The sequence below is a fragment of the Aythya ferina genome (assembly GCF_964211825.1).
Source record: "Aythya ferina genome assembly, chromosome: 5".
Taxonomy (NCBI): Eukaryota; Metazoa; Chordata; class Aves; order Anseriformes; family Anatidae; genus Aythya; species Aythya ferina.
In genome coordinates this window covers 30,211,158-30,227,916 of record NC_140301.1, presented here as the reverse complement: position 1 = coordinate 30,227,916, position 16,759 = coordinate 30,211,158, and the positions used below count along the sequence as shown (strand labels likewise).

General features: G+C 46.8%; 1 protein-coding gene across 13 annotated transcripts in view; it reads right to left on the bottom strand.

The window, feature by feature from the left end:
* Nucleotides 1–3,467: 3,467 nt before the first annotated feature.
* The window catches only part of RGS6 (regulator of G protein signaling 6), a 252,914-nt gene continuing 239,622 nt past the window's right edge, over nucleotides 3,468–16,759 (bottom strand). For 10 of the 13 annotated variants that reach the window (XR_014693507.1, XR_014693508.1, XR_014693509.1 and 7 more), the window contains 2 exons: nucleotides 5,294–16,061; nucleotides 3,468–4,373 (listed from right to left, as the gene is read on the bottom strand). Coding sequence is in view for 3 of the 13 variants with exons in the window: in XM_084520806.1 (XP_084376932.1) it covers nucleotides 4,323–4,373 (51 nt within the window). In the remaining 10 variants the exon portion in view is untranslated. The remainder of the gene's footprint in view (nucleotides 4,374–5,293; nucleotides 16,062–16,759) is intronic. The other 3 variants (XM_084520806.1, XM_084520807.1, XM_084520805.1) reach the window with 1 other exon arrangement.

Genomic DNA, 16,759 nt, shown 5'->3' with positions numbered 1-16,759 from the left:
GTGCATACGGGACTCACACTGATTCCAGCAGGATTATTCATGTACGTGTGTGTGTATGACAGACAGAACAGATTTGGGCCTCATTGCTTTGACTTTTCCAGGATGCTCAATTTATTTGTGCATTTCAGGAAACAGGCCAGTACAGTTGGATGTCCTGTACCTGGGTTCTCCTTCCCCCACCCCAAAACAGAAAGAGTTGTAGGCTGAAAGCACCACCCATGCCAGAAGATGACAGAGCCAAATCCTTCCCAAGGCAGAGGACCACTGAAATTGCTGGGGTGTCACCTGAGTAAGGACCAACCGAAGAACTTTGCCACCACCTGTGACAATTTGGCCAAAGAGATGAGTTGATTTTGTATTTTCAGACCAAAATAATAGACTGGATGGGGGACCTTTCTTGCCTCAGCTTCCTTAAAAGCAGGGACTGATAGGATCAGTATTGCCAAGATTGTTCCAGGATTTTGGTTACTCTGCAGAAAACAGACCCATTATTTGTGGTCCAAAATGGGGCACATTTTGCCTTCATTGTCTTTCTACCATGTCTTGTAGGATTTGACTGCAGCATGGAAGCATCCTGATAGAGCTGTACAGTGCATCATGTTGCTGTTACTGTAGTAACTTATTACTAGAAGACCTCGTGTTATCTTTATTGCTGCAGTACCTGGTACAGATGTACCACAGTTTGTCCACACACGCTGATACTACAGCCTTATTCCCCAAACTAATTTACTGCAGCGCCCTGTTGTCTTATTGCTGCATTATCAAAATGCTACTTCACTGCAGTGGCCTGTGTTACCTTATTGCTACATTTATCCTGGTATTATGTCAGCTTACTGTGACTTTTTATGGCTGCCCTGCTACCATTTTATTACAGTACTCTATGGGATCCTAGCACTGAGTTATACTGAGAGTATATTAATCCATTTGCCTTAGCCTGGCACTGCACTGACTTGTCGAACCTTCGTCGTGCTTGTCCCGGTGCTGATCCACCACAGTAGCTATGAATGCTTTGGATACTCCATTATCCAAATAGCATTGTACGGACATATTTCACAGCCATAGCCCTGCAAGCATGGGACGCCTGGTGGCTAGCTTTCACAGCGTGAAGATTGTAAAAGCTTTCCAGTTCTGCCTTTCCTTGAAACAATGCCATTTAGAACACAAATAGAGGTGGAAAGCTGATTTCCTAACTCATCTTCTGGGTGATGAGGTAGTTGGAAGACATGGGATGCTTATAAAGCAGCAGGTTACTGCTTGCAGCACTCAGCGGGGTACTAGTGAGTGTGCAAGAAAAGCATCACTTGCAATAAGCAATGTCATTAAAGAGCAATAATTCAAGGATGCAGTTCATGTGGAAGTCATTATATGTTAGTATCGTCATGTGTGAAGTAAAAGACAGGTGAAGAGCAGTTCATATGTGCTCCCAGGAGGAGGCCTTGTCTTCTCTCATGATGTTTGTTTTAGAGAAATTTGGTCAGGAAACAAGGAGGGGAGCTTTCCTGTCTCCAGAGCATATTGAGCTCTGTCCGCTCAGCTCGCCATTGCGGAGCAGATTAGCTTGCACGTGTGTGCATTTAGATGGCAAGCTGTTCAGCAGCCAGGCCCCCTGATGTACGCCCATATGCATGCTCTCTGTCTCCTAGAAGCTCCCTCCATGCTCTCAACTGTTCAAACACAGCCTGTTCCCTGCGGGCAAAACACTGCGGCAGCTGACATGACTGTCCTGCAGAAGGGGAGAGGAGAGAGGAGCCAGGTACTTTGCTTACAGGGCAGTGGCACATCTCTGGGTCAAAGCCTGTTGCTGCTGCTCTCTGCATGGGCCGGACCGCGCTCTCATGCATCCCACTGCCATATGCAGCTTGCACAGCACAATGGGGCTGGCAGCCCTCAGCACTGCCTGTGTGCAGGTGACCCTTTGTTCCCCAGCACTGCTCCTTGCTATGCACCAGTTTCATGCTTGATGTGTGCATCCTGCTCAGGATTGCTCTGCAAACTGGTTTGGGATTCACAAGACAGACCTCCCATGAGAGGAACTGGGGGAGTGCCTTGGCCCAGAGTTGCTTGGGGTGTGAGCAGTCATTGGCTTACAGACCGCCAGCAACGTGTGGCAACGGTGGGCTTAGCACTGAGAGGAGCCAGCCTTTGTTCTTCGGGATGACAAAAGGGGGCATGTATGAATGTGCTTGGATGGACAGCTGGGCCTGTTGCACAAAGCCCCACCATTGCCAGAGGGGAACCTGTGGCTGGGTGGCTGACAGAGAACAAACGGGTCCTGCCAGGACAGCTGGGTGACCATTTGGAGGGGACCAAACACCCCCTTCAGAGGCAGGACACCACCTGAATGTACAGGCACATCCACGATGGTTCTGCAGTCCTGAAGCTCGCTTGTTTGCCAATGAATTAGGCCTGAAGACCTCAGAAAACAGCCTGATTATGGGAATTAGGGGAGTGTAAAGAACAACTATCATACTCAGTCTACTTATAGTCATGCAGGTGTAGAGAGTCCTATGGACCTTAGGTAAAACTGTTAACAGGAGCTGTCTAGGAAAAATAATTGAGGTATCAAAATGAGAAATTTCATGGGTAAAGAGGGAAAGTCCTTTTACTGACAGAAACTATGCTGGCCTGATTTTGTGCATACATAGGCCTTGAATGTTAGGATAATACTTGCCTCAGAAGTGGATATTGTTGGTAGCCAGCTGTCTACTTAGCGAGATAGATAATTTTGCCTAGATAGGAATGCAGACTTGTAGCCATATAGCAATTTCTACCACCTGCACAAAAAGCCGGCTTGGCTTGGCATGAGTGAAGAAGACCAAGTGTCTATTTTCAGATACACTTCAGATCTGAACGGCTTGTAAAATACAGGAGGTTTTGTGGCACTAAGTCAACTGAGTCTTGAAAATTTTGTATATAGGCAATATACTGTATATGAATGCAGTCCATTTTCCATATCTGCAGCTAGTATAACGTGGGTTTTAGCATTAAACAAGTCACTTTAGTTCTGTCCTTATCCTGACCTCCAAAATCCCAGTGTTTTGACACAAGCTATTTGGTCACCTCTTGCAGTTGTATTCATGGGCTCTACCTCAGATGGGAGCTCATTTCCTCGAGTGGTGAGTGCGCTCTTACAGCGGTGCTCCTCAGCTGGGTCAGTTACCTGAGGGTGGCAGCTCAGCCAGGGGTGCTGCTGCTCAGGAGGGGTAGCTGGCACCCAGCGCCTGCCCAGTCTCAAGCTGCTTCTGCCAAGCCCGTCTCCATCAGTTCTCTCCTTGCTGTGGACTGAATTTTGCTCTCCACTACACCTGCCCTCAGCAGTTACCTTTCCCTGTATACGCATGAACAGATTTTGGCTCTAATTAGAGCTGGAGTTATATCTAAGTGGTTCAACTCTATGTACTCGCAGTAAAACTTGAACATCCATCATTGAATAAGTATGCAAAACCTTAAATAAATAGAAAACCAAATACAATATAAAACAACCCACTTTTAAATACCGCATGTGTGTGTTTGTGTGTTTGTGCATAAGTGCATTATACATCTAAAACATGACTCTGAGCATCAGGCAGACTCTGATCACACTTGCACTAAATGTACATGCAGAGCAATCCCGCTGATGTCAGAGGATTTGCACCAAAATCAGAGTCTGACTCCATAGGGCAGATCCTCAGGTGGTGAAAGCCACTCATGCTCTTCTGCCTACAGCTGAGGATCTGGCCATTGTCTTTGGACATGCTACATGCCATTGGAAGGACAGCAAGTGACGAACTTGAGTAGTGCCTTTCTTTCTTGTTATTTTAGATGAGGAGAGACATAGGAAAGAAAAAACAACGCTAAAGTCAATGAATCTGCAGGAGAAATGCATTTGATACTGTGTGGAAAGGAGAAGGAGCTTCCAGCAGATACTTTACTGGATCCAGATGGCCACAAGAAAGGGAGCAAATGGGATTGCGGTGGCATCTATTACAGCCGTGTCTGTGCCAGGGAGAGAAGAGGTGAAGGAAAAACACCAATCTCTCTCAGCTCTTCTTCCTCCAAGCTGCAGTTGGGTCTGTTTCCTTACATAACAAGACACCGTACGCTTATCTTGTCGCCTCCTGTGTGCAGCGGCACGTGCTCCCCCAGAAGCAAGAAGGCCCCCAAGTACCCGTGCCGAGCTCAGTGTCCTTGCAAGGCTGTACAGGTAAGAAAGTGCCGATGTAAACGGTGACGAGCAGGCTCTCCCCCGGCGAGTTGCTCCCTGCTTTTCCTCGTGCTCTCCCCCGCAGCACCCTGCTCTCCCCGAAACGCTGCGGCTCCGGCGGGGCGGCCGTCGGCGGCTGTCAGGAGGACTGCATCAGGCCTGTCAGGCGCTTGCTAGTCAGAGACTTTCCCTGCAGGAAGGGACAGACAGACAGTGAGAAGAAGCCTGGAGCGTGAGTGAAGCTGCCGCCACAGGATGGGGGCTGTGGGATGGTCTGGCTGCAAGTGAGGGTGTTTTGGGTGCTGCATTTTTGCAGTAGAGCAGGTCTCCTCCATTCACACACAGTAGGAAAGGAGTGCAGGGGACATTGATGGCTCTGCAATGGCAGCTCCAGCAATGTAAAGATGCTCCAGGTACTTCACCAGGTGCTACACAGCTTCCCTCTTGAAAAATGCTGTTTTTCTCAGAAAATAAAAATTCCTGGTTGAAATAGACATCTGGGGAGTACCAGAGAGTTGTGCAATACCTGGGAGATCTTAACCAACCTCCTGCGTGTTACTCTGTGTAGCCAAGATTTCCTTCCAAGGTCTTGCTAATTGCTGTTTGAAAGAAAAGATCCAGGTAAAGACAAACATTATGCAGTGAAAATGAGCATGTACAAAATGTAGGAAAATTTGAAATGTAAAATTTAGCAAGTAATCTGAAATAATCCTTATTTAAGATGTTAGCACTCCAAGAAAAAAGGACACCTCCTGCTCCTGCCCCTTTGATTTCTCATTCAGGGCTGCAGCGGGAGGATGCGGTAGCTCCCTGCAGAAGCCTGAAGTTGCTGCTCAGATGTGTGCCCTTTACCAAGCAATTTGCTTGGCTGCACAAACACATGCAGCCTGATCAGACGGGTTTTTGCTGTGAAAAGCACTGCTGTCACACGGCCATCCCGCCCGGGACAGGCGTGCCACCGCCACCGCTCTCCTGCCTGCCCAGCACTGCTAGGCCGAGGGCCGGCTCCCTCTGGGCCCAGCTGCCCACACAGCACAGCCGCCATTTAAGGCAGGCCTGCTTTCCTTCGCCATAAATCAAATTCCTGGTTATTCTTATTTTTGAATGTACCCCAGGGAAGCTCGGCCTGGTGCAACCCCAGGAGGTGGCCAAGCCTTCTGTGGGGCTTGGGAGCTGCGGCCAGGGCTGCAGATAATGGCAGGCAGGTTTCTCCTGCTATCTTCCCTGAGGCGGGTGGTGTGGGGACACGCCAGCTCCTGCTCACGGCTTTCTGTGGCAAATGTTTCCCTCTGTGGGCTCCACCATCAGCCACCCTGTGGATCCAAGGCCCAGCTCTGCAGCATACGTCCTGCTGGAGGGCAGGGGGAGCCCCGCTCAGCGCAGCACCACCTCCCCAGTAGGGCAGGTGGTGAGAGGATCCAGCATGCGTGGGTTGATGTTGTGAAATTTATGGCTACGAGTGGGAGCCATAAGTATATAGGGGCTAAATATGAGGTTCGGCTTTGGCCACAGAGGCCCCAGCCACAGGCATGTTCATGGGTGGGGTTGTGGGCATCTGCAGGATGGAGGTTGCTGGGATGCAGGCAGTTGGTTTGGGAGTCTCTCCTTGAAGACATCCTCAGTATAAAAAAGAAAGAAAGAAACAAAAACATTAAAAAATACATAAAAAAATAATAAAGAGGAACAGGAAAAAACTGTTCTTCATTAGGAGAACAGCTATCTGTTTCCTATTATTAAAACGAACAGCAAGGGAGTAAAACGTGTCTCAGGTGAAGATGCTGATGGGATCCACTTGCTGAGGGCAGTTACTGTAACTTGGTTGTCTTCGGAGAACTGCTGCTGATTTACACCAGCTGAGGGGCTGGCCCACGGTATTACTGATGTAAAACCAAACCCCTCTCACGTGATGGGCTTTTGCATGTCTGGAAAGAAGGGCACCTGCACCAGCAGTGGTCAGGTGAGAGGCCAGGCTGGTCAGTGTCCCCTCAGACAACAACAGCGAGACACACGCCTGCATTTTGTGGCCGGAGGGTGGACCTGCAGCTTGGCCACCTGTGCTGGTCCTGCCCGAGGCTTGTGCAGCTCTAGCACCTAGGTTGGGCAAGCAGAAGGCTGCTCCGGGAAGCTGGATGTGGTCACATCAGTTCATAGCTGGGTGCAATATATGCCAAAAAAATTCTCAAGTCATTTTGGGTCTGATCCGACATTCAGTCAGGATTCCTTTGGTGAGATCATTGACAGAGAGAGGAAGTTTCAGATTATTATGATGTGAAAATTTGGCCCAAAGATCTCACCTTTTCTTTAAAAAGGTTCAACCAGAATAAATTATTTTTTCTTTCCACACGTCTTTGTTTAGCAGGAAGCCAGCTGCCGCCCCCACGTTTCTACCTCTCCTTTCCCCACTGAATGAAAATGTCAACAACTCCTGCCTTATTTCCAGGAGAAATTGTGTATAAGCTGTGCTGGCAGGGGATTTGGAAAGCACAAGATTTTAAGCTCAGCACACTACAGCACTTCTTGTACTCTGCCATAAGCATACACTGAGTAACCTAAGGCAAAATTAGAGTGGATGTAAAGAGAAAACTTTTTACAGAGGGTCTAAGCTTATGAGGAAATCCCCAGTCCTCCAGTTGCAAAATACTTGTCACTAGTAATTAGGGTTACAACAATTAAAAATCCAGGCTGTTGTCACTCAAACAGCATAGCACACGCGGAAGGGCATACGTTGCAGGGCATATGCTGTGTGTCCTGTTGGATTCAGGAACACTTTCTTTTCTCATCGTTTCCACTGTCACACAGCTTCCTGGCAGGGGTCACACACAGGTTCACCATGTCTTGGAGAACCTTTGGTCCTCTCTATGCAGCTCAGTGAATTTTTCACCCCTGACCACTGGAAGCACAGGAGCCTCAGTTTTAGAGGCAGTGTAAAACCTGAATTTGGAGTAGCCTAAGAAAAATGTCAAGGAATTTTTAATAAACATGAAATTTCCCCCTAGAATGTGGCCTCCAAGTTATGTAGCCCATTCTGCTGCTCAGCTACGTGTCAGGCAGGGGACCAGGTCCATGCACCAGAGGGGTTTTGAAGGGTAACCTGCAGGTTGCAGGTTCTGCATAGCACCTTCGATAGCTGAGCCTTTGATGAGCAGCTACTAAACTAAAATGTAAAATGTAATTAGCAATTATTTGAATGAAATAGAATTCAGCAATTTAATATAAGCAAGAAGCCAAATACGAGGAAATGAAAGTCTGGGATTTGACACAAAAAGGAAGCAGCATTACTTTCAAACCTCCTGTATGAGCCACCAGTTTCCATCTGGCTGTTATGCCTTTTTTTTTTTTAAATAATTTTAAATAGAAAGTTTAGATTTGCCCCGTACCTGTGGTTTCACACAAGGTCCCAGAGTGCAGCTTAAGTGTCTATCATGCAGCCACTCACCACCACCAGCATGCACGGGTTGGCACTGCCATGCACACCATGCACTTACCTGAGCCCCCAGCAGTGCATGTCCCACAGGGAGCTGTGGCTGCCGCTGCAGGGAGAGGAAGCACGCGGGACGCTTCTGGTGCTCCAGCACAGGCTCCCCTCTTGGCCACATCAACACAGACCAAAGTGCTGTCACGCTGTTCCCCTCCACGCTCCCCACCCACTGACTTGGGGCTTTCTAGGACCCCACTGCTTGCTTGCCACGCACTTTTGCCCTTGCTGCTGTCCTTTCCCAGCCCGTTGCCCAGCCAGAAGCATCTGCTGCATCTCCAGCCCTCTGTAACAGCCCAGCAGAGGACTCACAGACCAGGGGCTGGTCTGGGTCTCCGCTGGAGGTGAGCAAATCTTACTTCCTTCAGCTTCAAAGTATTCAGTTTGCTTGTTTTCTTCACATGGGGACAGACTCCGATTTTGTACCTTTTAGCTAATGTACTGCAGTAACTATGGTAGTGGGCAGGCAATGCCTTGCCACCTAACTTCTCTCCTGAAGAAAGATTTCTAGGGCCCTAGCCCTGCCAGCACTTTTTTTTTTTTTTTTTTTTTTTCTCAATGTTAGAATACACTGCAGATCTTGAGGAAATTTTATTTTTGTGTAATTAAAAAAAAATTTTATTAGACTTTTTTTCGTGAAAAGATACATGGCAAACATAAAATAAGTAACATAAATTAACCAAGTTAAATACGAGAGTTAAAAACATAAACAATAAAGGAAAATAACTTAGTTCAACAAAAAATAAGCACAGACACACAAGCTCTGAACACATATCACATAAATTAGCACACAAAAACCATGGTGCACACCACCACCGACGCCATGCCGACACAGACTGAGAACAAGGAGCTGCAAAGTGGCTGTGGAGGGCAAGCACAACAGCAGCTGCTCCCTGCGTGCAGGATGCTGCCCCATTCCCACCTGCACAGTCCCACCAGTTACCCCCAAAATGCTGCTGCTGAGCCACCCCCGGTTAGCTTTTCTACATCTGATGCCCCTTTTTGCTTTTTCACTTTATGTCACGATAGGAGCAGATCAGTGCTTTTTTAATCCGACTAAAACTGGTATTATCCACACCCATTTTATTGGGAATTTCCCATGCTTCCTGCACAAGTACTCACCCCTCCGAGAGCAGCTTCACGAGCGCTGGAGCTCTCGGCCTTCCCACAGCACTGGGAGGCAGATCCTCTTCTGCTGAGGGGCACTTTGGGCCCTTGTGTCTGAGAATGTGTTAGAGCCCATTTTGGCATTAGTTCAAGCAGCCTTCAGACTGTTTCAACCTATCTCATGGTGGGATGGCCCTAAGAGACCACAGGGTCCAAAGCCCTGGTCTTTATCATGGTGCTGCATCAGGCAGATAGCCCAGGCCGTGTCTCAGCAGAGAGAAGCAGCTTAGTGGTGCTTGAGAACCTGCCCTGCGATGTGCACCATCCCCAGTTATCTTGCAGGGCCCTTCTAGATGTCAGCACACCCCTTCTTTGGCCTCCTCCCTTCCCTATTACCAGCCCAGAATAGTCCCCGTGCTGGGGACAACTGAGTACCCAAACTTCGGGACTTTGCTGGGGCAAACACCCTACTGCTACGCAGTAATGGGTGGCTGTGGAGCTGGCTGCATTACAGCCCTTCCACCCCACAGCCACCCCCAGCAGCACGCCTGGTCTCACACACCACGTGTTGGTGTTTCTAATTTTTTCTGAATGTCCCTCTTCAAAAAAAAAACCTACAAAATGGCAACATTCTCTACAAAGCAGAAATTCTTTTTACCTGTTCCTAGTATTCACCTGCTAAATCACTGCACAATGGTGTATTAACGTGCTTTTTTCAAGCCACCCCAAAAAATACCCTCCCCGTATGTTGCTGGTCCAGCTCTCAGGCAGGGTGCGATTCTGTTTTCCTCCTTGTGTGCAAGGGACTCGGCTTGTGTAAATCCCTTCAGTCAGACTGGGAACCAGATGTCTACATAACGTGCATGGTCAGAGGAAAATAGAGATACCGCTGAAGTATCAAACCCCTCTGGGATATCAGAACAAGCTTGGCTGAAATCACAGCGGGGTCTAAGCCCTTTCTCCCCCCAAAACCCTTGCCAAGGCCGTGATTTAGTGTCTGCAGCTAGAACTGTCTGGCATGGGGAAGGTACAGTTTTATCCTTTTTTTTGCATGTAGCTGGAATAAAAGGCAGTAAATGCATAGTAAGTATATCCTGAACTCCACACAGTGCCTTTTGTCCAGAAGGATCCCAAAGACTGTACACACAGGGATCACTCACCCACGGCAGCAGCGCAGCGACCTCTGGGGCTAAGGCAGCTGCCGTTCTGCGCCAGCAGCGCCCCACAGCAGTGTTTTTAGAATGGGAAGTGAAGAGAAACTTATCCATGGGAAATGATGAACACTTATCTTTTCGAGGAGACCTGCACACAGAACAGACATGCAACATGCATGCAGTACATGCAACCCACCGTTTCCCGATCCAAGAGTGTGCAGCACAACCCTGTACAGCGCATGCATCGTACAGGCAGGGCACTGTGCTGACACCGGGAAGAGACGTGATGCATTCCAGCATGCAGCACAAGTCCTCACATGCTCTGTACACCCTATGCCCATGGCCCTCCGTGGGCTCAGGTACCGGCTAGTTGCTGCACACAATAGATGACAAGTTGTGAATGCAGACTGGATCCCCTCGTGCCGCAGGTACATGCTGGTGCTTTCCCCCTCCGTGTAACACAGCTACCTTTTTCCCAGTAAAAGCCAGCATTAGCTAATGACTGGAGTGCTGGAGCAAGCAAATTTTCTTTTAGAGCAAAGTATCATCCAAAGATAAAAATAACCGTTTTCCAGATGGCTTTTCTTGGTGCCAAATCTAAGAAACTTTGGCATCCATTCCTACATCCTTCCCTTCTAGCTGTCTGTTCCTGACACCCATTTCATCAGCATCTCAGGGTATCACCTTCTTCTACTATCCACAGTTTATCTGACTTTATTCTCTAACTTAAACTTTTGGCTTTATTACATTGCAGGTCATAAATACGTTCCGTGCCCTCAAATGCAGTTATCTCTTTATGCAATTAGGTAGAGCTGCAGAAATGAAAAAGTGGAAAAGCTGGTAAGTATGTCACAGTTCTATGAGATTATCGAGGACCCAGTTAAAAAGAGAGTCCTGATGATATCAGGCAGCAGCTCCTCCTCCAGCCTTATGCCTTCTCCACTATGTTCATGGGTTAGTTTTTGTAATGCATCACAGTGTGAAATATCACACAGTTCACCTGAGAAAGGTAAGATCCTATCAAGGCATTTTACATGTATGACACCATGCTCATGAATTAAGAATAGGGACTGGGACAGCCAGAGTGTGACTTGGACTCTGATCCAACAGCAGACAAAAGGAGAGGACATAAAAACCAGGACAGCAGGAGACAGCAGCAGTAGCCAAGGGATGAAGACAAAAATTGGGATTTGGGGAAACTGGCATCAGGGAGAAACAAAGGTAACAAGATGGATCTGGAAAATACTGCTGAGAGCATCTAGGAAGGGACAGCCATGCAGGCAGGACAGACACTGAGGCTATCATAGCTGCATAATGCAAGGGCACAGATAAACATGGAGCTGAAACTAAGCATGGGACTTCAGGTTTGCAGAGTACTGTGGGTTCACTACGCTGAATCATGATGCACTTACAGGTCTAAGCCAAGAATAGTTCAGCATGAAATAGCCAAAAGATACCGGAAAACTAAAGCAGAGGAATTGCTCCTGTGAAAATGCCAGTTTGCATCGCTGCAAGGAGGAGGGCGCTTCAGACGCCAGGCAGAAATATCAAATATACCAAATACAGATCAAATACAGGAATCTCCAGTCATATTCTTGTACCTGGAAAACTCTTCCCTGCATGAGAAACCATGGTTGGGTACTGGCTTCACAGTCACCAGGGATGTATGTGTGGGACTCTGCCCACAAGGCTCCTGGAGGAGAATACAAAACTGCCCAGCTGCTGCAGGCACAAGGACTTACAGCAGCTCCTGCTGACCAGCCGCTGCCTGCTGCCGACTGCAGTTCTGTCTCATATGGTTAATGAAGCTGAGCCTCTCTGTCGATTCAGTTATTCACCTATGCCTGGGAACAGAGACAATCTTCGGTCTTCATTGACTTGCTGTCCTGCACAAAATGCTCCATCCATAATGTCCAAGATTCTTTAAATGAAAGCTCATTAGAGAACTTCTATTCTTGTAATCTTAACCTACAGTCTACTCCTCACGCAGCCCAAACACAGACCACCTCTTCCTTCACCTTATTCTCTTGCTGCAGCGAGCTGAATTTACCACCTGGAAAAGCTCCCTGCTTCTTCATACCCAATTCCTTGGTACATTTCACAGCGCATCACTTTCCTCTATCTGGTGTCTTCTATTGTGCTGACTTTCAAATAAATTTCCCGACTCTCTTAGTCTCACTACATACACACATTTCCTCTAGGATGTACCAGGAGGGCTCCTTTTCCTATTAACTGTTGCACTTATGAACTGTAACAATGAAAGATAAAATACAGGCAGCTATGCAAGTGGCTGTGACACGCCTCTACAAATCACACCGCAGCATATGCTGCACTGGCCTACTATTGCTCATGGAAGGAGGCAGCACAAAGAAAACAGGTAAGGGTACCCTACAGACTCCATTCTGTAGCCAGAAGTCTGCCATTTGCCTTTTTGGTCCCCCACAGCAGCTGCTGGTTTCTCCTGGGAGCTGTCAGCTCCTGCTACTGCTCGGGCTGAGGTCCATGGGGGACTCTGCCAGCAAACACCTCCCCTCTGCCAGGCTGAACCACTCTTCTTTTATACTCCATCAGTGGAAGAGACACACAGGAGCTCTTATATCAGACGTTATAAAAATTCCAGGTAAACACTGTATGCCTGATCTGTTAACTCTCTTGTCCATTAAAGCACGTAGATTGAGAACTCTGGTGCTCTCAAAAGCTGTGTGAGTGCCTTTTGTTCATAAACAAATGTGAGCTGGGAATAAAATGCAGAAATCTGTTCAGTACTGGGTTAGTGCTTTGACACTGCGTTGGACACTTAAACACCAGTTTACTTACGGAGGAAACTCCTTCCTTGAAATATTACAGTTTTAGGAAAGTTTGAAATCAAGTCTGAATATCATGGCCCAGGTTTATCTTTTGAAGGTACCCACTGAGGCTGGTATCAATTGGTTTAATCATTTTATTGCTGGAGTAACCATTGCTGCTTTAGAGTGAAACCTCTACATGCTGCAAGGTGTAACAAAGGAAAATAATAATAAACCCTCCTGTTTTCCCACTCATTAAATGTAAATGACCACCAGCACAAGTTAGGCAGAGACTTGGTGGCTTCTTCTGCAAGACAAGAACGCCAGTGGTTTCCCTAAATGTACTCATTAAAATATATTTTCCTTCTACTCTTGGCCCTGAAGGATCATCTCAGCTTATGAGAACTAAGCTTCTGTCTATCTGATTATTAAATCATTTCTAAAGCAGATGGGAAACTACAGTGGTTTAAACAGCTAGGCTGAGACTGCATAGCTAAAAATAGGGTAGTAGGCTCCTTTTAATTAGTAAGATGATCAAATACGACAGAAGAGGAAGATGTAGATATATGGATTTGTGTGTATGTGTGTCTTTAAAATTAAGTTATTACCTCAATACCAGGTATTATTTATAACATATATGATACATGATGTCTGATTTTTATGATGCCATTTATCTTCACTTGGAAGAGAAGACAGACTAACTCTACTTTCATAATGTCAATCCTTGCTATATTCAAAAGGAAAATTGTAATAAGATAAACCTGCCACCATGTGCAGTGCCATCATTTTTTAAATGAGGTGGATTAGTAAGTGCTCTGGTGCAACAGACTGTCAGATCTCAAACGTGCCGCCCAGAGCGAGCAGAGCTGCCTGAGATCAATCCTGCCCTGTCTCTCCTGAAGCACGCAGAAGAGCCGATCCAGCTCTGCACCTGAGACTTCACACACAGCAGCAGGCACAGGGCTGAAGGGGTCAGGGACTGCTGTATCTACTCTACCATTGCACTGCCCACCTATTTTTGAGGACTCCTCAAAGCCTGAAGAGGGAAGAAAAGATATTTGCCACTCCTCCGCTCCTGCAGAGCTGAGCAATGTGTGCCCTGTAGGGTTGTGCTCCATCACACAGAAGCGGCCCTTCAGTGCCCAACAGATTGCCACCTGTGACATTTGGTCCTGAGGCTGCACATCTGCCACCCTGGGCCTCCCTGGCAAAATCTGTCTGTCTGTCCTGCTCAATGCAAACCAGATAATACCTGGCATCCAGAAAGATTTGGTGCAAAAACTTGGTGTGTTGGTCAGTCTGATTTTTTTTCACTTCAGAGGAGAAGATGGACTTTCTAAGGAGCCTGGCACGTTCTGCCTATAAACAGGCCTCAGCTGATACAGAAAGCTCCCTGCACACACAGCATCATCAACAAGGGGCCCAAAGCAATCCAACCCCACCTCCACCAGGCTGCTCTGGTCTTACTCCACCTCCACGGTTAGTGTAACTGGGTTCCCCAAATTTGAGTAAAATGATGCAAAAGGAAACTGTAAGATCATAAGATTTGTTTCCCTGTGTTGCTTGTCACAGGTAAAAAGTTATAGCAGATTGAAAAAAACAGTAACTGCTTTATTTGAAGGAACAGTGAGGTAAAGATTATTTGGGGGAGATTTCAATAGACCTGCGGTGCCAGAGTGCCACAGGAAACAACAACTTATTGATGCTGGAAGAGAATTTGCTCCATATTTTAAAACCTATTCTGAATATCCTTATAATCTTACTAATTGTCAAGGTGGTGCAGAAAGAACAAACACAGCATGGCCACTTCACTCTCCACTGTAAGCATCTGGGAGCTATTACTAAAGTAATCATTTCCTGACGCTTTTCCTAAATGGTGTTTGTCTTCAAATTTTATTCTCACAATCCACATTTAAATTGTGAGGTTCACATTCAACCTACCTGAAAGTTTACATTTTTATCCAGAACCAAAGTTCCTGGAACTCTGAAATCCCACCCCAAATTTTGTGTTACATTTTGACTGCCAGTGCTGAATCCTGTGCGGACCCTCAGGCCTGGGCCTGGCAGCCGCCCCAGGAGGCCGCATGTTTGCCCAGGCCCCGAGCATCACCAGGTGCAGGACCTCTCATACAGGACCAGGCCTTTGGTGACCCCAGCTCAGTCATTTCCCCAAATGCTGGGTCACACACCACAGTCAAATCTGGAAATTTCTTGGGGGCCTACTACGGTCTCCCCATGCCAAACTGTGCGCAGCCTGGAGGCGGCCCGGTTACACGGGCAGTTAACGGTGCAGCCAGCCTGGCAGCCACCACATCCCACCGATGGCTTCTAAAGACAAATAAATTCAAGCGTTGGCTGTTTTGGGTGTTCTGCTGACAGCCACCACAGGAAATCTGACCTATTCTATTTGTGAAACAGGCTTAGGGCTCCCAGCCCAGCCTCAAGCACATGCTTAACTTCAGCCTCCCTGACACGAACTGAATTGCTTCACTCCTGCGCAGCCGGGGACTGCAGTGCATTTCGGAGAACTAGAGCATGTAGAATGAACTTTGTCTTAATTTGGGTCTCCTGAGTAGGTGATAAAGTTACTGCTTTGGTAATGCTGGCCTCTGAGGAGATCACGACATGCCAACAGGGCAACTTTTTTCTCATCTAATGGTAGTGACAAACCGTCATTATGCAAAGTATAAAAATTCTAGATCGTTCCTAGTTCTTGTGGCTACCGTGTCATCACAGGATGATATTTTATATCTGTATTTAGAAAAGTGAAAGAAAATGTTTACAGTATGCTAGCCAGTATGACAAAAATTAACTAAAGGGCAGACCAATCTACAACAATTACCTTTACAGGTACATTATAATTCTGACCTCCCAAACTGTGGCTTTCATGCTGCCCTTCAAATCAAATTTAAGAGAAAAATCTGGTCTTGGCAGTGTTGCTATAAACTCAGCCAGCCTAGTAAAGTGAGAGTTACTCTTCTATTTGGTGAATCTGGGAGCAGAATTTACCACTCAGTGTAAATATTTCTGCATAGTTTGTTTAGAAAAAAAAAATCTTGTCTGCTCCTCTTCTGGCAAACTCTTAGAAAGTAGTAAATATGCAGATGGGCATAGTGATATATTTTGTATCAACATATTTTAAATGTGTGCATATGCATTAGCTATATAAATACATTCCTCAGGAAGCCTGCCAGTGGATATACTACAAAGCTCTACATTTGTTTTGCTTGTGCAGTTAGTATGGCAGCATCAGAAAGAACCCCTCCAGGCTTATCTGCTATATAATAGCTCACACTTACCTGTGCAGCTCCCCCTTTTCTATTTGGACGTACAAATGCTTTATATTTGTACATTGTCTGTGCATATAAAGTGTATATATATATAAACATACATAAATACACACACAAATGCAAGCATATGTACCGTATATACATATAGCCCAATACCTTCATTATAAAGTTGTTATAATGCCATGACAAGGTTTATGAACTTTCTACAAAATATCGTTCTGTACAGTAGCATATACAGGAATCAACCCCATGACAACTCTGCTGTCCAGGTAACACCTTACAGCTAATGATGGGCGATACACAAACATCAAAGCAGTATGCCAAAAGCATGTGCTGTATCAAGTCAAAGTGTACTTGATACTGAGCAATACTAGAGTGACTGACCCAGCTGCTGTCTTCAGTGCTAGCTCTCTGCCACCCCATGCACACAGCTGGTTGCATCCTGCACCCTTCCCCTTCCTCTGTCCTCCCTTCTTAATGAGCCAGCTGCACTACTGCACAGCAGGACACCCCAGGGAGGACAGGCACACCCCAGAATATACACACCATGCTGGGACCAGCAGTAGGCATCAAACATTGTCCCCTTTTTCATCTGTTCCCTGAGACAAATTCCTGAAAGCAAGCAGGAGAAGTGTGTCTTGCCCATCCCTGGGGTCCTTCTCTGGGGGCTAACACAGAGCCCTGGCAGTGCCCAACATACCCCATGCTGTAGCACCCTTCTAGAGCAGGATCAGATCCCTCACTGCCCAGGTGGCTGGAGGTTG